At 40.7% G+C, this 23,117-nt stretch overlaps 1 protein-coding gene across 1 annotated transcript in view; it reads right to left on the bottom strand.

The window, feature by feature from the left end:
• Positions 1–671: 671 nt before the first annotated feature.
• tnrc18 (trinucleotide repeat containing 18) overlaps positions 672–23,117 on the bottom strand; it is a 91,326-nt gene continuing 68,880 nt past the window's right edge. The window contains 13 exon segments of the mRNA XM_056261638.1: positions 672–1,020; positions 1,106–1,180; positions 1,320–1,556; positions 3,211–4,496; positions 4,823–4,981; positions 5,443–5,559; positions 6,096–6,204; positions 6,645–6,720; positions 18,074–18,191; positions 19,326–19,467; positions 21,021–21,149; positions 21,540–21,943; positions 22,693–22,935. Of these exon segments, the coding sequence (XP_056117613.1) occupies positions 814–1,020; positions 1,106–1,180; positions 1,320–1,556; positions 3,211–4,496; positions 4,823–4,981; positions 5,443–5,559; positions 6,096–6,204; positions 6,645–6,720; positions 18,074–18,191; positions 19,326–19,467; positions 21,021–21,149; positions 21,540–21,943; positions 22,693–22,935 (3,302 nt within the window). The 3' untranslated portion in view covers positions 672–813.

Raw genomic sequence — 23,117 nt, 5'->3', positions numbered from 1 at the left:
GCCCTTCACTCGTAAAAAGAAACCTTTCTGTCGCCGCAGCTGAGGGATGAGGATCGCATATAAATATTCTGATAGATCTTCTGGGCCGCTCAGTGGAAAAGTAACTCACACTTTCCTATTAATAAACAGTCCTTGCAGGCTCACAGACCACAGTTCTGTCCATTCCTTTAAGTGCTTCTCACATGGGCCGCAGCTTTACGTCTGGTTTAGTTTTTCCCTGTTCAAGTTCATTAGCCAGCCCTTGAAGATCCGGCAGGGTTCTACCAGTAGTAACTGGACAGAAGTGTGATACATCCTGTCAGCTTCAATTACTCTTTCTGTTGTTGGTCCCACGGCCAAGGAAGCGGGTTCCTAGCAGGCCTTCTCACCCGGAGAACAAGTCCTGCACAAGTGGTGTCACCTCCATTCCAGCCACATCGGTGATGGCTGGGCTCAGCAGATCAGATGCAGTTGACCTTCAAGACATTTTTGACGTGCCTTCACTTTCTTTGACACGTTTAATTCAACTGGAGATTGCTGAACATCATTTGTCCACTGCAATCACTTCACTGGGTCAAAACAAGTTTAGGGTTGCTCCAATAAGAGGCCAAACAATTGAATCTCTACTAGCGCAATTTCACAATACCAACACCATTGACTTGATGTGTATGAAATGATGTGCAAACAAGACATCTCTGATCTCAACTGATGCTTGTGTCTTTGTCAGGACGTTTTCCATACTTGATTGATTAGTCAGGCTTTGGGTAAAGCCAACACATCTGTCTAGCCCTTATGTCTCATTGGTTTTGTTCCACACGTCTCACTTGTCGATTCTCAGCAGATTACTGGGACCCCATCCGTGTTGAATATCATTCCAGTGGTGGGTTCATAAGTCCCGGCCAGGTAGTAGAGGTCTTCGCTGTCCTGGTACTTCTTAGTTTTAATCATCTGCTCATATTGCTCAAGGCTGACCACCAGACATTTATGAGAAATGGTTTGGACGTCATTCTCATCAATGTGAGAGGACTGGTACAGTGCCCGCTGAAAAGAGAAAGCAGAGCGATCTATCAGACTGTTTTCAACCAGACGAAGATGATCAAACCATTTCCTTGATTGGTTTTCTTACCTCCATGAAGTCTTTCCTCTGGTTGGAAGCATGCAGGACAGCAGGAAGACTTTGGCCGGACATTTGATCCCAGTTCTGCCAAAAAAAAAAAATGGATTCGTTAAAAACCCAGATAAAAAGGCAAGACTGGGACAAGTCCAAGTACAGTACATAGGTCATATTACTATGCCCGCAAACCATTATCAATGTTTAGGAAAGGGAGACAAAAAGTAACCTTTTTGTCATGAAGTTTCTTCCCAGGGTTGGTTTCCTCTGGATGATAGAACCATTTGACACGGACCACCATGTTGTTTCCCCAGGACTCCCACATGCTCTGGATGTGTCCAATAAATGGGAGGTTGGGTCGTCCAGCAGACAGGAACACAGCACAGTCTCCAATACGGATCATTTCCTTCCCACGCATTATGGCTTTGTAAAAAAGCTTCTTTGCCTTCCCTTTCATTCCCCGCCTCTGTCAGAAGTTGAAGGAAAAGCAAAAAGATGTTTCTTTGGGCACTTTTATGCCTCAGGGGTTGATTTTTATTAAAACTAACAGATTTCAACATTTTCCTTTTATGATATGAAGGTCACATTAAAATCGTCTAAGAAACTTTTTACCAGGCCATCATTTATATTGGCAATTTTCTAAATCTAATTATTAAAATTTGACAAATCTAAACAAATAGTGAAATTACCAGTAACCATTTTAATATTTTGGGAGAAAATTAATTTCTTTTTTTCCACAACACCAAACATACACACAACTAAAATATTTGCCAAAAATTAGCCTACATGTTTACCAATGAGAGAAAGGCTTCAATGAGGAGTATGTTTGAGATAAAATATGACCTATGTGATATGTGAAAATAAGAAATCAAGGTGAACATAACATTTAGAACATAATATTTTCAATATGTATCATTTCCATTTCCAAGCTGAAATTGTCAAAATACGCAAAAAGTGTGGAAATATTTAATTATGTGTATTTAGTATACATAAAATGCTAGCTTTAAAATTAGCCTTGGCAAGACAAACGAGTTGACTATTTTATGCCAAAAATACAAAATGTAATTTCCATCATTGTCATTTCCATTAAGCCCTAATTATATTTGTTTTTTATGCATATGCTAGGATATGCGTACAGTGTGCATGCCATAAATTTCACCAGCATAGTACACGCACATCTACATTTTTCTAACCACAGATACTCTGTATGTTCAGCTCTCATATGTCCCTTGAAATGTTTTTATTACCGTAAAACTAACAAATAATAGCCGAGTCCCAAAAAAACGGCTGTCTCTTTTACACGCCTGGTGTGGCAACAGGTTTGGGTAAATAAAGGCCGGTCTCAAATAGAGGCCGGGTCTGTTTTTTTAGTTTTGGGTTGTTTTTAGTTCCACCAAAGCCTATTTTGATCGCTGAGTGATGTAGAACAGAATGACGCATTACGAGCAGAGAGAGAGAGCGCCCCGGCCGCGCGCGCGCACTCTCACGTCGTCAAACAACACGAGCGCTGTCTTGCTCTATCTCCCTCGCGCATATTAATCAAAATCAATTGACACGATAGTAAAAGGTCGGAAGACCGCAGTTTCGCGTGGAACATTTGGAGATTTTTAGAGATTAGAGACTCTAGGCTTACTTAGACTCAATGAACAAAATCTCAACACTAAATTACAAAGGCCTGTCTCATATAAACGCCTGTCTCAAATACAAGCCGGTGCAGTTCGACGATTTGGGAAAATAAAAGCCCGGGCTATTATTTGAAGTTTTATGGTAATTCACTAATTGGTTAGGTGGCCTGACTCGTCGTTTCCCAATTTAAAAGAAACAGCGGAGACAGAACAACAACAAACTTGGTCATAATTTCTGAAGAGAAATGGGCACTCGACTCTAGAAAGTTTCATCCTTGTCCAGTGTCTGTACTGTGTACGTGCACGCTAACAAACTAAGTATACTTTAAAAGTGCATGTTTTTGGCTGTACACATACGCTAACATTTGTGTTAAAATTAAAGTATACTTTAGACTTTACACAATGCTATTAAACACAACACATGATTTGAGATGTGGTAGAAATGACACTGGTGGGATATTCAAAAAGACTCAAACCTAAAATCCATGGGCTCACCTGAGTAGGCTTTCCAAACCACTTCCACAGCTGTCTGGCAGGAAGAAAAGCGGAGATCTTGGGTCTGTTCTCGACGGAGGGTAGCCTCTGTCTTTTTGCCAGCTCCTTAGTTGTTGGGAGGTGGACTCCCTCTCGTCTTTTGGGGCGACCGACACCCTGCTTGACCTTCTGCTCTTTCTGGGGCTTCTGCTGCTGAGTAGCAGATGCCTGCTGCTTCTGGAGCTTCTGGACGCTGGCAGAAGGCCCTGTTTTCACCTTGGCCTTCTCGTCTTCCTCCTCTTGAGGTGGTGCATGTTCTGTGGCAGGGGATGGTTGAGAACCAGCGGCCGGTTCTTCATCTGAGCTACAGGAGGATTCTTCATCGCTGGTGGTGGAGGAGGATGACGATGAGGAGGAGGAGTGGGATCCAGCCGAGGATGAGGAACTGCTTGTGGATGAGCTGGAAGAGGTGGGACTTGATGCCCGCGAGCTATTGGAGCTGGTTGAGTCTTGTTTGGGCTTCTTGTCCTGTGAGGTCCCTCGCTCCTCCTCTCCGTCTGACTCCGAACTGCTGCTGCTACTGCTACTGCAGTTGGGACACTCCAGTTCCTTCTTGTCCTTCTCCCCTGAGTTGCTTACCTTCATCAGACCTTCGCTGCCGCTCCCCAGCTTACGAACGCTGTAGGTGGACACGCTCTCAGCAGTAGTCGGCTCTGCCTCAACCGCCTTGTTTTTAGCCTTCAGTGCTTTGTCAGCAGTGGATATCGTAGTGTAGCTGACACCCAACACAGACTTATTCTCTCTTTTGGAGAGGTTCTGGCCCTCCATCATCATCAGGGCTTTGGTCTTTTTGGTTTTGGGTGACATGACTCCCTCATGGTCCAGCTTGATAAGGACCTCAGTCTGAGGTTGCTTGCGCTGCATTTTCACACCAAACCCAGATGCCTCCTCTTCAGGCTTTCGCAAGCGTTTGACCGGCTTTCCTTTCCCTGCGGGACTCAGAGTCTCATTGTTGGATATAAAGGAGACCAGAGAAGTGGAGGGCTCATTATAGAGATCCACAGACAGAACTTTTCCATAGAGTGGCTGCGAGTAGGGCTGGGAACGCACTTTGGCTGGGGGCTTGATTCCTGCGGTTTTCTTCTGGCTTTCATTAGATACGGGAATGGAGGGGCTGGCTGTGCCGACTTGCTTCATTTTTCTACCTGGCCGTGGGCCGCTTTTCTGGCTGGACAGGGGCCTCTCAGGGACCTGCGTCAGGGCTGGTGTGTCAGGCTTTTCATGCTCCTTTGGAGCGACTTCGGGCTCTGGAAAGCAGCACAGGAGGGAAGGTTTTAATATGCCAGACCAAAAACACACTTACCTCTATAAAAATGCTGGGAGGCTAAAAGCTGTTCCTGTTCTGACAGTAAGTTCTTTCCAAGAAAAATAATGTGATTTATTATCTATGAAACCACCAATCCAGTACACTTTTGTAAGATTACTGCATTTCTCATTTCAGTAACACCACTTATGACTGCTTGATGTTTAATCTGAACCAAAGCAATAACCACTTTTACAAAAATATGTCTCTTCTATGCCAGCCAAAATGTAAATGATGGTAAATGTTTGGTTCAAAAGAAGTGGAAATTACCAGGCTTAGGTTTGGGTTTTCTTCCTCTGCCTCTACTTTTTGGAGCAGACTCCTCTGTGTTTTTGGGTGGCATTTCTTTTCCATCAGGTACATCCTTACTGCACTTCCTTCCTCGCCGTTTGGTGCTGGCCACGAGGAGGGCAGGGGACGGTTCCGCACCTGTTCAGATAAATACCGTGTTGAAAATATTAATAACAGACTTTGGAACATTTCTGTTTGACAATTGATAAAATAATAGCAAAATTTTTTTTTTTTTTGGAACATTCCCATGTGCTTTTCGGCCTCATATATTTTGATAATGATCATACATAAACATTTTCACAGTCAAACACACATACACACATTAATATTTACCCAGTACTCTTAAATGCTATACACAAACCTTCAAAAATCTCAGTCTCATCCTCAATCATATGCAACCCCCTGGCAACTAGTGGAAAAACATTTTACTGAATCCATCATCAAGCTTCAAGAGCAAAACCAAACAAAAATCAGAGGCTGCATGGACTCCAAATCAAACAGAGCACATATGGGCTGTTTACATAACTTGGAAATTCAGGTAACGTTTCATGTGCTCTTTCATGCCTTGGCTTTTACTCCCTGCTTATCTGAATACTCACACTGAATCTTGTAGTCCGCCGGCAGCAGTCTAATATGAGAGAGAGGGATTCGGCCGGTGTCTCCATCGTCAAACTCCACTGTAATCAAATCGTCCACGTCTTCCATGTCTGGACTCCCTGTGGACACGTAACAGAGTTGACGACTGATGCAAAAGAACATGCATCACCTCAATTTTTATTTCCACTGAGTGAAACAGCAAATACTGCTGCGCGAAAAGAGTGACCGCATATTTCTCAGTGGTGCAGCCTCGGCTGCGGGGATTCATACAGGGCCTTTTCATTCTCATTGGTTGACAGAAGCAGTAGCAGCGACCTCCCTTTAAGAGTTTCTTGACAAGCCTCCAGCTCGCTCCTTCCTCAGCAGGAGGGAAAATAAATAATAATAGAGCAGAGCTCTGCATGTAGCTAACCACACCATCCTTCATTCCCCTGCTCGGTTTATCTGGCAATGCTTATGGGTTTGGCTAAAAGATTTAGATTAAAGGAAATGAAACAACCCTGAAAGGTTCTCTTACTGCACCTCTGTGCGGAGGACATTGGACATTTGTGCATATTTTTCCATTCAAGAGACATAGATGCAGTAAAACGCATTAGTTAATAGTCTGTAATAGCCAGTGAAAGGAGCTCAATTAAGCGGAAAAGGAAAGCTATACCTCTGACGACCGTGCCAGGGTAGAGGCAACGGTACTGCTGGCTCCAGTAGGCTGCGATCCGGGTCCCCTGGGGAAGGTATCTGACAGAGGGGGGTTTCACATCAATAATCTGTAAAACAAAGGAAGTGTGGATCAGAGAGGATTATTAAATCAACACCTGTGTGCATTCGCGGTCATCTATCTTTTAGAATGAATAACTAATGAATCCTTTTCTGGCGAGGAAACATATATATTGTGTATATAATCCATCTTAGAGGCAGTAATGGCTAAGGTTGCTCTTGGCAGAGGTCCGCTTCCAACGGTACATTAGGAAGGAAAGGCGGTAGCATGTGCCTAAACCAACAGACAGAGGTACTGGAGCAAAACATGCCCTTAGCTTAATAGCAGGGGAAGGTGCTAAACAGCTTCTATATTACAGCGTGCCCCAGGCCTGTTAGCAGAGAGAGGAAACTGAGGAGTGTGCCCGAAATAAAACACACAGGCCTGTTGTGGTGAGCCGTAACGTGTATATGGGTCAACGAACGGTGTAGGGCAGTGTGGCGTACTGACCGCCTCCTGTAGCAGTTGCTCCAGGCAGTAGATATGTGGCCTGTTCCCCCTCTCGCCCTCCACCACCACGCTGTATCTGTAAGACAGGACACAGTCATGAGCCCAAAACCAAAATCTAGGGACTGCACATCCTGATGTCAGGATAATATTAACATAAAAATGAAATTTGCAACCCACAATACCCCCCTCCTGAAACACAGCCACCATTATTTTTATATTGAATGTTATCAGGCATTAAATGCAAGTAGCGAAAGATCTTTTCTTCCACATTGTGACGTACATCTGAGAGCAATAATTAAAAAAGGGGAAAAAATGTGGGGCGGGGACTTGGTTCTATCCATTGGTTGTTGATTGGATTTAGGCAGATCTAAATGTGAATTTGTACCGCTAGTTTTACAGACAAGGGTAAAGCCTATAGTCTCAGACTAAAATGCACGTTTGAGCCGTTTTAACTGAAAGCAACTTGCACTGACATTTCTTAAAATATGTCAATGCCATTGGTTTGTCTCAGGATGCACACCAGTAATGTTTTTTCTAAGGCACGTTTATAAAAGATACTTAAATGTCCTAATTGATCTAAGGTCTAATCCTGGCTTAATCTAAGCCCTGTCTGTGAAACCAGGCCATAGTCATTTAGTTTAAGAGGACTAAATAATCGGTCCAGCATAAGTCACCAGAGAGAAATCTGTTATTTTACCAGGCAAATTTAAAAAAAAATTACATGAAATGTAATGCTGACATTAAATAATAATAATAATTCTTCATTACATTTATATAGCGCTTTTCTCGGCACTCAAAGCGCTTTTACATAGAAGGGGGAATCTCTTCAACCACCACCAATGTGCAGCATCCACCTGGATGATACGAAGGCATAAATATCGACATTATATTTTAGAAAGGCGGCATTAACAACAACAGACAATACGGCTATCAGTTAACATGAACTAATAGGCTGCACATCCCTAGCTGATATCTGCAAGAAGTGGAAGTCGAGCAAGTTATTACAATGTGATGAAAGATTAAGAATACCATTGTTTTCATTCTTTGGTATAACATACAATACATATTGGTATTAATCATTCAATAATGAAAGGTGTAATAAAGTAAATGGGGTCAATTTGTCAACTGTGGAAAGGAGCTGTCTATACCCAGAGTATAATGGTTTTGTCTAAAATTACATAGTAGTAGGCTATTAGAGGGGAGATGCAGGGGGTCTAAACCAAAAGACAGTAGCCCAAGAGCATGAAGACAGCTCTCTTGAGAAACACACTGAGCTTTGAACTGAGCTTGGCTTTCTCTCCATCTCCCCATCACTCTCCCCTCCTTATTCAAGCGCAACCCTCAGGGACAAAATTTGGAGGGGCTTACCCTTTAAAAAATAAAATAAAAATCCTTGCCCGATAAATGTATCCTTTTGCAGCGTTTTTATTGTCTTTACTGTCAAGAAGTCAGAGCCCTGGGGATATGCAAGATAAGTCAAACTATTTCTTGACATCACATGTGAGAGCCAAAATGGGCTCTGATGCAAATGGAAAAAAGGAATAAAAGGAGGCAGACCAGGCTAAGCCAGTGTGTAGGTGGAGCACAATCCAAACATAGGTTTCTCTCTTCCAGATCTGGAATATTATTTCTGGAAGTTGGCAGGTTTCACCTTTAAAAAATTTGCAACGCCCTCTTCGAGCTCAAGAAAAAAAATTGTTTCTACTGCCAAAGTGAACCAACATGCAAACGTATCAATATTGTAAAAAAAAAAAAAGACAAAAAAAAGCTATCAAAGTTTTATTGGTTGTAGGAGAAGGAGAGCAACAACAATGACCGGCTCTTTATAGTGCAGGTCATTCTTTTATTGGATGTGAGTACATGGGCCTTATAAATCAGCATGGGTGCATACATGTGTGACGTCCAAGACAGGGCTTCTGCGCAAAAAAAAAAAAAAACAGTTGGATGTTTGGCCTTTTTTCATTTGGATTCATGAGGGTGCCAGCAGTTCAAGCATGGACCCAGAGCCAGGCTTCAGAGGTGTCCATCACAGAGTGGCAGCCTTATTACTGTGACATGGACCTGGGAGGTGATGTGGGACAGCCTCCCCCAGATCACTTCCTCCTGGATCTGGCCTGAGGGGGAGGACTTTGCTGGCCAAACCTGATTGGTTCTGTCTGCAAAGCCTGGGATAAATTCACACCAGCTGCCTCAGGGGGGAGAAAGATTGACCGGCCGAGCAGGGTTAAATATCTGTCATGTTTGTGGATTGCTCGCCTGATGTGGGCTTGGGACATGGGAAGGGTCACCCTAAAATTTGTTTTTGTTTGTTAAGTGGAAGGGAAGGTATTTGGTAGTAAAGGTCAGTATGGAGTAACAGTTTTTCATTGTAATAAAAATGTCCTTTGGGAAATACTTGGTTACTCTGCATTCTGCATATTTTGGTATAAAGACCACAAAAATCCAAAAAAGCAACTGATTTCCTAAATAGCTAGTATCATGTGTCTTTTATTACTCCACAGTCTCTTTCTTCTCACATAATAAAAATAATTTCAGCTCTGGTACATTTTTCACATCTATTGATTTATTTTGGAAGTAGCCTTTTCCAAGTCGCCCCCGTGTGGGTTTATTTTGCTGTTGAATATCTTGAAACTGTAATTGATTCACACACTCTGCATTAAAATATACTCTGCAAAACATCACTTCCTATAAATAAATACTTCCTTTTATGCTGTTCTGTTGAAATGCTGGAGGAGGTTTAAAATGAAAAATCATTGGGAAAACCACTCAAAAGAAAGGAGTACAACATTATATATTTCCAGCACAAATATATAAACATTCTTAAATCAAGAGATACATTTACTTGAGATGCAAATTGACTTAAGATATTAAGTCTTGTTTACTGAACAATTGATCCAAATGAAGAGACTTTATGCTTAAAAAAAAAAAAATATATTGTATGGGGTAAAGAACACAAAAGCTGTTTTCCTTTTAAATTAAGTGTATTTTTCTTACCTCAGCGACAGATATTTTTCTTGTTTTAAGCACTAACTCACTTAATATATATATTTTTTCAGAAAGCAACATTTTATATCTAAGTTATTTAGCACCTCAAGTAAAGGATTTTTAGATTTTTTTTTTTTAATGGAAAATTAAATTTGTAAAAAATATATATTTTTTTGCAGTGTAGTTGTTTAGATGCACAAAATGCAATTCTCCAATATTATATTTCGCTTTGAGACGACATGATGGCATTCAGAAATCAGTATTGGAGCAGTAAGACAGGGAAGTTTAGTTGCGAAACCCCCCCCAACATTTTCCCCTCTTTACATAGAACCACATCTCTAAAGCATAATTAAAGGCACAACAGAGAAAAAAAAAATGGCGAGCCAGCGAAGGATGGAGTGAAAGCTTCAATTAGTTTTCCATTACCCATAAATAATGGGCCAGTGCCATTAGCATGGTCTTCACGTCGGAAAGTGTGACAATGGCTTTGCCAAAGGACTTTTCTGAGCAGAACACACAGGCTTCATGAAAGCCGAGGCTCAGGCTGAGAACAGACACTTTTCCTTACCCTAGATTTCAGTTCCAATTCGACACCGGCTGTGTGAGTTATTGACTGCACAATTAACCAGCCTGCTCTCATGGACTGCAAGTATGTTCATGCCTGCAGAAGCCCAGGCTCTCCACAACAGGCTCAATTAATGAAGACAGGCGAGGCATATAAACAGCAGCGGCGTCGGTGGCGGCATGTAAACATTTGAGTGCCCAAGCATGGATTTTCAATCTCTGGATGCGTTAAAGGTGTTGTTGTAGCACAAGCCGTCACAGAATTACATTTCCAGAGGGCAGGGTGGACAACAAGCGATCTGTTGCAGTCAAGCCCTCCGCACTAACGCCTGCTCTCGTCATATTAAATCCTCTCGCAACCAGTTCTCACCGTCACACTGAACTACCCGCTTTGAAGAGCTGCGGTAACACAGTCCTGCACAAAGGCACCTTCCTTTCCTTGGCTGGAACGGGCTATTTTTAGTACAAGAAGAGGCACATGCAGAGCGAGCAACTGAGGGGAGAGATATTCCACTGCCAAAATATGACAAACATATCTCATTATGCCACGCAAATGTGCTGCAAATTAACAGATAAAGCACCACCTTTCTGCTCCCTTAATTTAGGAATACACGTTAAGCATTAAACCGGAACTAGCATCCAGATTTTGAGCATGCTGCCTGACCTCTGGCTCTCAGACCGCTGGAATTTGGGAGAAGGACTGTGATGGGAGTTTGAAGGATGACTGCTCCTCGCTCTCGGACTGATAAGAGGAAGATGTGATTCTGTGCTGAATGCTAAACAGTCATTGAGCAACCGTGGGCCGCCGCTCTAATGAAACTAAAATGGAGGACAAAATTTCACAGAGGGCAGAAATGCAACAGAGCCCCTCTCATTAAAGATCCCCCTACCAGATGCTGCACCAGTTTGACATTTTTCACTAAATTAGATTATCCTTTATAGGGATGACTTTGAGAGGAACTCTCTCACCCTTCAATAGACTAAAACTTGTTCTTCCAAGTGGATAATAGGCCATGGGAGACTACAGAAAGCATACAAAGTCCAAACAAAACTGCCCATTTCTGTCATCGCCTCCCTCAAGACACTTCACACCCCTTCTGTTTCCTGACCGAAAACAAAATGTTTCACTTCCAAATTTTTCCATGGAGAACTCTGAACAGGACCTTACATTGGGAAAATCTTGGCAATATTTCACTCGCTGTAACAATAAGTGGCTCAAGTAAACTGTTCGGTAAAAATAATCTGTAAATGGCCAGGGAGCTACAGTTAAATAGAGCGCACTAAAGACAGCCAACTTTTTTAGCGACCTTGGTTCTAAGCCTTGAACTAAACCAACCGGCTCGGAGATTAATCAAAACATTACATTTGATTCAGAGCAAAACTAGACAACTCTACAACCATAAAGCACTGAGAATGATGCAATTAAATGAAAACAGGTTTTTTGTCTTTGTAATGCATTTTCATACAATAAAAAACAGCTACTTTTGCATCAAAACAGATTTAGGCAGCTAGGAAGCTAGAAAATTTTACCTGGACACCTTTACTGTGAGTTCAGAATTGAGAATGTTGCAATGGATTTGTCAATTAAACATGTTTTTTTTTTTTTTTATATATAAATGAACACCTCACACTAACTTATTGGGTCTACGGAAGAGTACCTTATTCATAAACCAAGGTGGTTCACTCGTTACTATAAACGGGAGAAATCACAACACGCAATAAGGCAGAATAAGTCCGGCTTTCCAAATAAAAGCCAATCGCCAATTGGTAAAATTACTAAATCACTGCAGCTGCCGTACGAAGCACCGGTTTTCATAGAAATAGTCAATGTCCTAAAACGTTCACTTATGACTGCACATGAGCATTGGCTTTACCAATATGAAATGCACGCTTTTTAAATGATTTGAACACAAGAAACAACATTAATGGACAGAGTTTGTCCAATTTTGTTTATTTGATTATTTTTACAAAAACCAAGCTATTGCATCCTATAGTGATTCTTAATTAGGCAAACAATATGGAAGACTAGTGCTCGGTTAAAAAAAAAAAAATTCTAGATTCGATTCTCGTTTTTATGAACTGATACCGATTCTTAAATCCGAAATATCGATTAGTCTATCCTGTTTTCAGTTGATGAATGACCGGAACATTGTAGTGCTCCCCCCCATCCAATAAATCGCAATAAGCTTTGTGCATTGTTACTTTTGATATGAAACAAAGTCTCATATTTAAAATTCTGTCCATTTTCAAATTATAAACAGTGTTGGTGCTGTTTAGTCTTCTGAACTCTATTGGAGATAGACAACACGTGTCAGGACCCACTCATTGTCATAATCATACTTTAGATCTAATATTGTCACATGGAATCAATGTTAATGCCGTTGAAATTCTGCAGCAGAGTGATGACATCTCAGATCATTATCTAGTCTCGTGTATACTCCATTTAGCCAAGGCTGCAAAGCCGACTCGGTGTTACAAATATGTATAAGAATTATCACTTCTGCCACTAAAGATTGCTTTATTTAATAATATTCCTGATCAGTTTCATCTCTTCAGCCTCCCAGATAGCTGAGAAGAACTCAATATTGAGAAGAACTCAATATTGCGACACAAACTTTTGACTCTCTCTTTTTCAGCACTTTAGACAGTTGCTCCTTTGCACTTAAAGAGGATTAAAGAAAATAGTCCAACGCTGTGGTACAACGAGCACACCCGGGCCCTTAAGAGATCAGCTAGAAAAATGGAGCGCAACTGGAAGAAAACAAAACTAGCACGATAGAGAGCACGATTGCATACAGAAAAGCCTTAAAAACTGCTAGATCTGTTTATTTATTCGACTCTCTTAGAAGAAAACAAACACAACCCTAGGTATTTATTTGACACAGTGGCTAAATTAACAAGAAATAAAGCTTCTACTTCTGAAGTTTTCAAAGAACATAGCAGTAATGACTTTATGAACTTGTTTACTTACAAGATTGAAAATATTAGAGAGAAGATTATAACTATGCAACCATCTACTACAGTATCGCATCAGGCAGTGCATTGAAGTCTCCCTGAGGAGAAATTCCATTCATTTGTTGCTATAGGAGAGGATGAATTGTCTAAACTCGTTAAATCATCTAAATCAACAACATGCATGTTAGACCCCTATTACTAAGCAACTGAAAGAAATGCTTCCAGAGGTCATAGATCATCTTCTTGATATCATTAATTCATCTTTGTCCCTAGGATATGTACCTGGCTATTATTAAACCTCTTAAGAAAACACAACGTTATCCTAGATAACTAGTCAATTACAGGCCGATCTCAAATCTACCCTTTTTGTCAAAGATACTAGAAAAAGCAGTATCCTCACAACTATGTTCCTTTTTAGAAAGAAATGATATCTGCGAGGATTTCCAGTCAGGATTTAGACCTCACCATAGTACTGAGACAGCTCTCATTAGAGTCACAAATGATTTGCTCTTATCATCCGATCGTGGTTGTATCTCTCTATTAGTGTTTCTTGATCTTAGTGCTGCATTTGATACTATTGATCACAACATTCTTTTAAATAGACTCGAAAATTATGTTGGCATTAGTGGAATTGCATTATCATGGTTTAAATCATACTTATCTGACCATTATCAGTTTGTAGCTGTAAATGAAGAGATGTCTTATCGATCACAAGTTCAGTATGGTACCACAAGGCTCAGTACTAGGACCGCTGCTGTTGTTCACTCTGTACATGCTACCCTTGGGAGATATCGTTTGGAAGTATGGGATTGGTTTTCACTGTTATGCCAATGATACTCAGCTCTATATCTCTTCGCACCCCGATGAAACTTGCCAATTAAAGAAATTAACAGAATGCATAGCTGATATAATTTTTTTTCTAGTTTATAAAAAAGTTTCTAATGATTGGACCAAAAACCTCCGCACGTACTAACCAAGAATACTTTCTAACAAGTGATGGCTGCTCTGTCAAGTCTTCGTTGTCAGTTAGGAACCTGGGTGTGCTCTTTGATACCCATCTTTCATTTGAAAGCCAAGTTTCTAGCATCTGTAAAACCGCATTCTTCCATCTTAAAAATATATCTAAATTACGATATATGCTTTCAATGAAAAATGCAGAACAGTTAGTTCATGACCTCAAGGCTAGATTATTGTAATGCTCTTATGGGTGGTTTCCCTTGCACGCAAAATAAACTACAGTTGGTCCAAAACGCAGCAGCTCGAGTTCTTACTAGAACCAGGTAGTATGACCATATTAGCCCGGTTCTGTCAACACTGCATTGGCTCCCCATCAAACATCGTATACACTTTAAAATATGCAGAGTACTAAATGGTTAAGATCCCCAGTACTTGAGCGAGCTCTTAACGCATAGTCCTTCACATCTATACCGACTGCAGGCGGTAGATCCTTTTCCTATTTAGCGCCTAAACTCTGGAACAGTCTTCCTAACATTGTCCGGGAAGCAGACACACTCTGTCAGTTTAAATCTAGACTAAAAACACATCTCGTTAAACTGGCATACACACAGAAAATTATACATTCCTATTATTCACAGGGTATATACAGGAATCATGTAATTAAATTGAATACCTTTTTTAAGACCCCTTCCATACATTTTAAGACCTCATCGCCACTTCAAGTTTTAACCGTTACATCGGCGACACCTTACATATATATATTGATTGTAAGATAGCACAACTAAACAGTCTTAGTTTGCGATAACTCATGAATGCAACATAATTCAGAAGGGTGGGAATGAAGCACAAGATAATTAATTGAGTGACTACCCCAATGCAAGGTTTATTAGAAAGCGAAACCAGAAACCAGAATTAGACCAATAAACAAAACAATTGACAAAACTTATTGAAGAGGGAAAATTAGGCTAAATTATTTACGACAGCGGTAATGGACAATTCCGCTTCCAACCTGTAGGGCGACCACAGAGGAAAAGTTACTTGGTGTTGCTTTAAATGCTGTGAATCCATGCTAAATCCCAAGCACTAACTCACAGTTATAATTAAATGCACTGGGTGGCGCTTTGTCGCGTGTTGACTGTATTTGATTACATAATGTCGTTGTCAGCCTCACCTCGCAAAGTTTGGAATTACTTGGATGAAAATGATCTTACTTAATGATCTTACAAAATGGAATTAATTTTAATCAAATTAATTAATGATGCTGAGTTATATCATCACCACAATGAGAAATCCCATGAAATCCAAACAGCAGTCGAATGAGGAAAGACAGCTGTTCATCACTGCATTCACGACTGCAGGTAAACTCAGCTGTACCCGAGTGAGCGAGATGATAACTTAACTGATAGCAAAATGATTTCGAAACATATGCTTCTTTTAAGTTTCATTAAGACAGACAGGTTTAATAACAGAAAACGCAAAGTGCTGTTAGAAACTTCGTTATCTGTCACTGTGTCCCTGCAACGTCTGTCAGCGGCAGCGCGTTTTCTACTCGAGCATGTGGATATTATTGTTTTTCTCAACATGAAAGTGAAGCAATATAAACAAGATAAATATTATGATGACTCGAGTGTATACCCATGTTCTGTACGATAAGTGGCGCGGTCTGTTTTATTAGCGTTTTTTCCGTTTGCACTGCTTGAGCTTAAATGCTTTTGTTCTTTACATTTTTTGATTACACATATTGTTTAATGTTTTCAACTAAAAGAAAATCTTAAGATGTAACGTAAGCTTGTTGTGTATATTGCATTTCCCCGTTAGTCAATGATGTTGTTTAACAACCGTGTGTAAAGGGACATTTGCGCTATCACGCAGCAAAGCAGTCAGTGAGCGCGGTAACAGATGACGTCACATCTAGCGGGATTACGTAAACAAACTACACAGAATCCAACTATTCGCAATAATTAAATTCAGGCAAACTTTGGCATACAACCTCTTTGGACAAATATTCATAACGAAAAGATGATAGAAAATTGAATACCTTGGAAAATGGCATTTAAGACTGAATACTTTTTAAGGGCCTTAAATTTCTCTAAATTGAATACCTTGGAAAATGGCATTTAAGACTGAATACTTTTTAAGGGCCTTAAATTTCTCTAAATTGATTGATCAACTTTTAATATTTTTTAAAACCCCACGGACACCCTGATTCCAATCAGTTAAATGATTATTACTAGGCTGCATTAGTCAGCCGAAACCGGGAACACTTCCTATAACACCCGATGTACTCGTTACATCATAAGAAGAATGGCATCTACGCTAATGTTAGTCTTTCTGCTTATTCCGAGGTTTACTGTAATCAGCTGGATCCAGGCCGTATCCAGACCAGATGGAGGACCTGCGCCTAGACACGACCATAACGCATGATTGTAGTCAGCCGGATCCGGGCCGTATCCAGACCAGATGGAGGACCTGCACCTAGACACGACCACAACGCATCCCTGAAGTGTCAGCAGAGATTGTGTCAACTAGACTCTCCCTGTGAAGGCCTCATCGACACGACAGCCATCAGCACTGATCCTTAACAAACCCGTCTCCAACCCGGTGTGATGACTCTGATCTTAAACCAGATGGAACTGGATAATATTCTGATTGTTCCAAACCAATCTGACTTCTGACCTGTAATGCTGCCTGAATCATAATCATGCACTGTTCGTTTATTGGCAAGAGGAGAACGGCTCCAAAGGTTTTTTTTTCTTCTCCATTCTGCCACCTGATGGAGTTGGTTCCTTGCCACTATAGTCTTTTTCCACCTTGGTTGCCATTGGCTTGGCTTGCTTAGTTGGGACATTAAATTTAACATTTAATTTAATATTCAACAATAATATTGATCTGCCTGCATTGACACTATTATACAAGAACTGAACTGAGCTGGACGATGACATCACGGTTTACTCCAGAGCGGCTATATAAATATATATATATATATAAATGAACTAAATTAATAATGTTTTTTAAAACAAAAATGAAACATCACTGAACTTACTTGAGCTGGACTGTGACGCTAGTTTCTTCTGGAAACAAACTTTTTTGCATTATTTTCCTGTTATCTCTGTAAAGCTGCTTTGAAACAATCTGTATTGTAAAAAAAACGCTATATAAATAAATGTGACTTGACTTGAATGTGGTGTGACAGATCACTGTAGCGCCTTAGTTTAAAAGAAGCGGCAGCGCGGAGCGCACGCAAACTGATCATCTCCTCCGTTTAAATACCAGTTACAGCAACAAATAAACATGAATGAACATCTGAAGGTATGCATCATGTATCAATCAGTGTTTCAACCGCGGAAAGACGTCAATAAAACAGCTTGTAAACAAGTCACATTTGCCTCAGAAAAACCATATTCAGTGACCATTACCCGTTAGTCAGCTAGAAAAAAAAATATTTGAGAGGAGCATTTTGCTAAATATATGCACTATATTACATATTCATTATAATTTTTTTGATTCTTTATATATTCATTACATTTTTTAATGTTATTCAATATTTAATGCATGTTTGAATAAATCCGTCAAGTTGACAGTCCATTTAATATTTATATTCCAAACATGAATTGGAGTAGAAATACAATTATGTAATTGTAAAGTTAGGATTATAACTTTATTATTATAAAGACTTCCTTGAGTGTATTAAGTGTTTGATACAAATCAGTTAATTTTAACCTTTAATATTATAGTAATGTAGTACCAACTGACTCCCATGTATAGTTTACAGCATTAGTTGGGATTTTTTTTCCCTTGAGACAATTTGCCATGTACTGTACCTGATATACATCCAAAATAATAAATATCAAATCGAAAGCTTGTGAATCAAAATCGTATTGTGAAATGTGTGTCAATACCCAGCCCTATTGAAGACACAGCAGAGGGTATAAAGAGAAGGAAAACAGTTCCGGCTGGCGGTCTCTTACATGTCAGGAGAGTGAACCGTGCTGACGTGGCCGGCATACAGGAGTTTGTCATCCATAGGGATGAGGACCCGTAATCCATCCTGCAGTTCATCTTTGTTAATGACACAGTTCCGAGGGGCTTGAAGAAAAACAGAACAGAGGGAGATAAGCAGTGTTAGAAAGAGACATGTCGAAACTTGTGCTCCTAAATAACATGAAAATTCTCATCGCCACCTTAAAGCTGCAAATGTTAGAGAAAAAAGCAGAGCTGCTTATGCATTCAGCATTTTAATGTGAAAACTGTTCCCACAGGTTAGCTTAATTATGCTGCTTTCCAAGATACCCAATTATAGCCAAATTCTAAGACAACTTCATGTGTTAATCGTGGAGAAGTTAATCCGACCAGATCAGTGAAAAAAAAAAATCCCAATATGGCGAATGAAATTAATGTCAATTATAAATGTACTTGTAAAAAAGGAAATCTCGAAGGAGGCAATACCAGAACACACGGTTGCAGTATAGGTCATAAACCCAGCCCTCTCCATGTAATCGAATGGGACGCAAGCCAAACAAAAAAAATCCAATTACACTTTTTTGTCCAAAGATCGTTTCTGTAATTTTAGGTAGTTCTTATCACGCAGATGTATGTTTTTCCAAAAAAGTATGGTTTTAGTTAGTTATTTGATGCTATAAAAAAGGGGTCCAACGTCAAGATTGACAGCTGTGCTTGCGTTGAGTCGAGTGTGGGCTGGACCTTGATGCTGTGGCTCCACTAGTGTGAAGACTTGGGTTACGAATTACATAAATCGCCAACGACCGGATATTTTGGCTTCATCTTTCTACAGTGGAAGGAAGCAGAGATGCCCTGTCCACCCCCCCCCATTAAAAAAAATTCTAATTCTGCGCAGAACCTTCAAAATCTGTCACTTATGAGGTTTCATGACGGTTACGATGCTGTCAATGTAGGTAACAAGCAGCTCACAAGGTTTTGAAACAGAGCTAATGCGTGCAATACCTCTCAGCTCGTCCCATTACCGTATGAATGCAATCAGGCCGAATCAATTTTCTGATTTTTAATGCTGGATTAAGATAAAATATGCTGTGAAATGATCGCTCCCTCACGTCATTCAAAAGACATTCACTTTTAATTGCATGCATGGACAAGAAAATGAAGTCTGGTTTAGTCATTAAACAGCAATTATAAATGGGGAGGTAATGAAGGAAAAGAGCTCCACGGCCTTGATGACAAGAGGGAATGAGAAAAGAGTCTCACCGGGGGTGCAGGGTCTTTCGGGCTGAGCACTCACAGGGGGATTCTCATCCTCTGAGAAGCTGCTGTCCTGGTTGGGCTCAAAGTCCTCATCAGCAGCCATACTTTCCATCAGTTTACTGACAGCACCGCCCTTCCCTCGAGCCTGCTGGGGGAAATTCAAGCACATTTTGCCCCAATTCCAGTGACAATATGAAATATTGAACACTGAGCCATTGTTGGTTCAGTTCTAAAGATGAGACCCATGTGCTTACTAGAGAATTGATTCAGTAAAACCTATTTAGATGACTGACAAGCTCGGCTCGCGAGATGTAGGATTTCTTGATTTCAAATGGGGCAAATACCCAGAGGAGTTCCCGAGCTTCTGCACTGTGCATTATAACACATGATTTATACATACAATGACAAAACAGCAGCGGTGGAGAGTTTTAAAATGCAGTGGAGATTTATCTTGAGAAGAAAAAATAAATTGTGCAGAAGGGGCGGAGAAATGGATGGAGCGAGATGTCGTTTGGTTAATTTCAATGCTTTCCCGCTGAGTGTGCAGTCTAATTACGCTTGCTGCTCTATTGCGCTCTCCCCTTTTCTCTCTCCCTCTCCTTCCCCCCCTCACATCCCTCCCTTTGGTCATCATGGTGGGTACTGAGAGCAGGCCCATACAGAATGGGACAGGGGAGCAGGAAGGGACAGCTCATTTAAATGCAAGGCTTCTCCCAACAGGCCTTGAGCCTGCCAGGTAAAATTATTCTAATCCGTTTCGGTGTTTCTCCTTAGAGTCACAGTGTAGCACAAAATGGCTGCTCAACACTAGGTCTGTTTCAAATATTTATTACGTGGCATGCTAAAAATGTAAGTAAATTTAATATTTAAAAGTTTGGGGTTGGTCAGACTCAGAATTATTTTATTTTTTTGTTGGAAAGTCTCTAATGCGCACCAAGGCACTTTAATTGGATCAAAAATACAGGAAAACAATAATATTGTGAAATATTTTTACAATTTAAAATACTTATATTTTAATAATAAATTGTATTCTTTTGTCTTGTGTTCTATTGCTGTGATGTTGCATTTCGTGAAGCTGAATTTTCAGCATCATTACTCCGGTCTTCAGTGTCATTCAGAATCCTTCAGAAATCATTCTTATATGCTGATTTGCTGCTCAAGAAACATTTTATTATTATTATTATCATTCTATCATCATATTATCATTTTGTGGAAACCAATCATTTTTTTCCCAGGATTCTTTGAATAGAAAGTTTAAAATAAAAGCATCCATCAAAATATTTCTATTTTAAATAAATTATAACATTAATACCTTTACAGTCACTTTTGATCCATTTAATGCATCTTTGCTGAATAGAAAAAAAAAAAAAAAAAAAAACTCTTACTGGCCCCAAACTTTTGAGGGTTAATATAATATTTTTGTATCAATTTAGGCACAGTATTTCTATAATACTATACTTGCTACAAAATATTATTTTATGAGCTTAAATAAAATTAATTGAACACTTGCTTTTTATTAATGATATTTAATAAATAATTTAAAAAAAATGTACTATCCCAGTTGATGGATGTTGATAGATCTTGGAATTTGCTCAAAGGGTAAATATCATTTCTGTTCATCAGCCATAATATTGTAAAATATTGGCCAATTTATCACTAATTAGCACTGCAATGTCAGCTGAGTTAGGCAATAGTTACCTCTCTGGATTTGGCCTTCACCTTGCTCTTGCGGCCTGGGCTGACAGGCAGAGCTCCGGCACTTTCCGAGGGTGTGCTGGAGAGCTGGGGTGGGGGCAGACACAAGGGGGTCTCCTTAATCCTCTTCTTCTGAAACATTCACACCAGATACAAAGCCAAACCCTCAGCATGGACAAGAGTGAAAAGCCTCATACAAATGCATGACACAATCAGGCTCAGTTCTCCCAGACATTACAGCCATTCAACAACATTGGATAGACAAGTAAACATTAATAGGCAGTCATGTATTGAACACTATAAAAAAAACAATAGAGGATTCGAAGGGAGGAACGGTGATGGCTGGTAATTGTAGCCTGGCAAGCGGCAGCCATCCTTTTGTGTCCAACAACATGACACTCACAGCGGGAGGCTTTCTTGTCCGACAAATGTAGCAGGACACCAGCTGGTATCAAGCGCCCTCACTGTTTCATTGGGGCTGGCACAGAGGACTCAATCTACATCAATAAAACAAGGGCTTACCTTGTTGGGGTCTTTCACCTCCTTGGCTTTGGTCAGCTCTTTGGGGCTTTGCGGAGACGCTTTGGGGCCACGGGCAGGTTTGGGAGTGAGTGGAAGAGGAGTTTTGCCAGATGGGGAGATGGGGGTGGCTTGGGCAGCATCATGGAGGAAGATGCGTTCACTCCTCCGCCGTGTCCACTGTTCGTCTTCGCTCCCGTCGGCGGTAAGTTCGAAACTGAACTCCCGCGGAGACTTGGGTTTCTTCGGTTTGCGTCCACGCTTGCTGGGGCTGGAGTCGTCATGCCTGACGCTCGCGGGCGGCAAGAGAGGGAGCTCAGGAGCCGACCGCTTGCCGTGCAACAGTGACGGAAACTTCTTTCTCATTTTAACATCGCTCTCCGAATCTGTAAACTCAAACTCTGTACCTACAATTCAGAAGATACAACCTTCGGTTATTAATAAGGCATGCAAACGGAATGCACTTGCACAAACGCAAAGTGTCTTTTATGAAAAACATTTCAAAAACATGAAATACATTACAACAGTAATGTAAATACTAGGCCATCTGCTATAATTTAAACCATCTACATGTGGTCAACTCATTTCCCAACAAAGAATGACAATATAATGTGCACATGTAAGAAATAAACAGGGCCAGATGTGGGAGCAGAATTAAGTCCGAACATTGTTGCAGGGCCTTAATAGTTAATGAAGGGGGATGTTGGTCTCCGCTGGCAGGCCTGTCGTGTGCGCTGCTGGGTACCCGCTCAGGATCACAGCCCAACCTCATCAAAGCAAGGCCTGTCAGCATCACATTCTCAGTGAGTGCAAGCGGCGCAGCAAACACACACACAAATGCGGCTAGGGGATAATGACACTCCATTCTCAAGGTGGGGCTCAACTGATGGGTGTCTATATTGAATAACACCCCTACTGAGTGAATGCTCCAAGCACAATGTGTTTTCATCTACCAGCACCTTTCAATTCCCTCACTCGCCGATGCACATGCACGACACAGCTCAACAAAAGACAGCCAATAACAATGCATCACCTTGTCACCTGGGAATTTAAGTCCCAGCGGACTTGGAAAAGCAGCTGATGTCACAGAGAGATAACAGAGGAGTCTAATAGTGTAAAAAAAGATGCAATCCATTCAGGAAGAGCACTTCCTTACCCAGTAGACTCTGCCGTTCCTCTTTCTTCTTGGCTTTCTGTTTAGCCTCCAGTTGGACGATGGAGAGCGGATTGGTGACAATGGGGCTCGGGATAGCGCTGGCGGCAAAGCGGGCCAGAAGACCCAGCCCACTCTCTTCTACAGATGACGAACACAGGCCGTCGCTTTCATCAAGCTCATAATCATACCCATCTTCATCCTCGTCATCATCATCCTCATAATCATCCCGCTCGGTGAAATACTCTGTTAACAATGGGAAGACAAATCATTTAGAATGTTTGACAAAAAATATATAAGGTTCAGAAATGAATGAAAATGAAGCCTGTGACACGACCCATTACTTAAAGCAGGGCTCTTCAACTCCAATCTTGGAGGACCAGTGTCCTATTGAGTTAAGGTTTAACCCCAACCAAACATACCCAAAC

The sequence above is a fragment of the Rhinichthys klamathensis genome, unplaced genomic scaffold (assembly GCF_029890125.1).
Source record: "Rhinichthys klamathensis goyatoka isolate OS25496 unplaced genomic scaffold, OSU_Roscu_1.1 h1tg000184l_1, whole genome shotgun sequence".
Classification (NCBI taxonomy): domain Eukaryota; kingdom Metazoa; phylum Chordata; class Actinopteri; order Cypriniformes; family Leuciscidae; genus Rhinichthys; species Rhinichthys klamathensis.
This window is presented reverse-complemented; position numbering and strand designations above follow the sequence as displayed.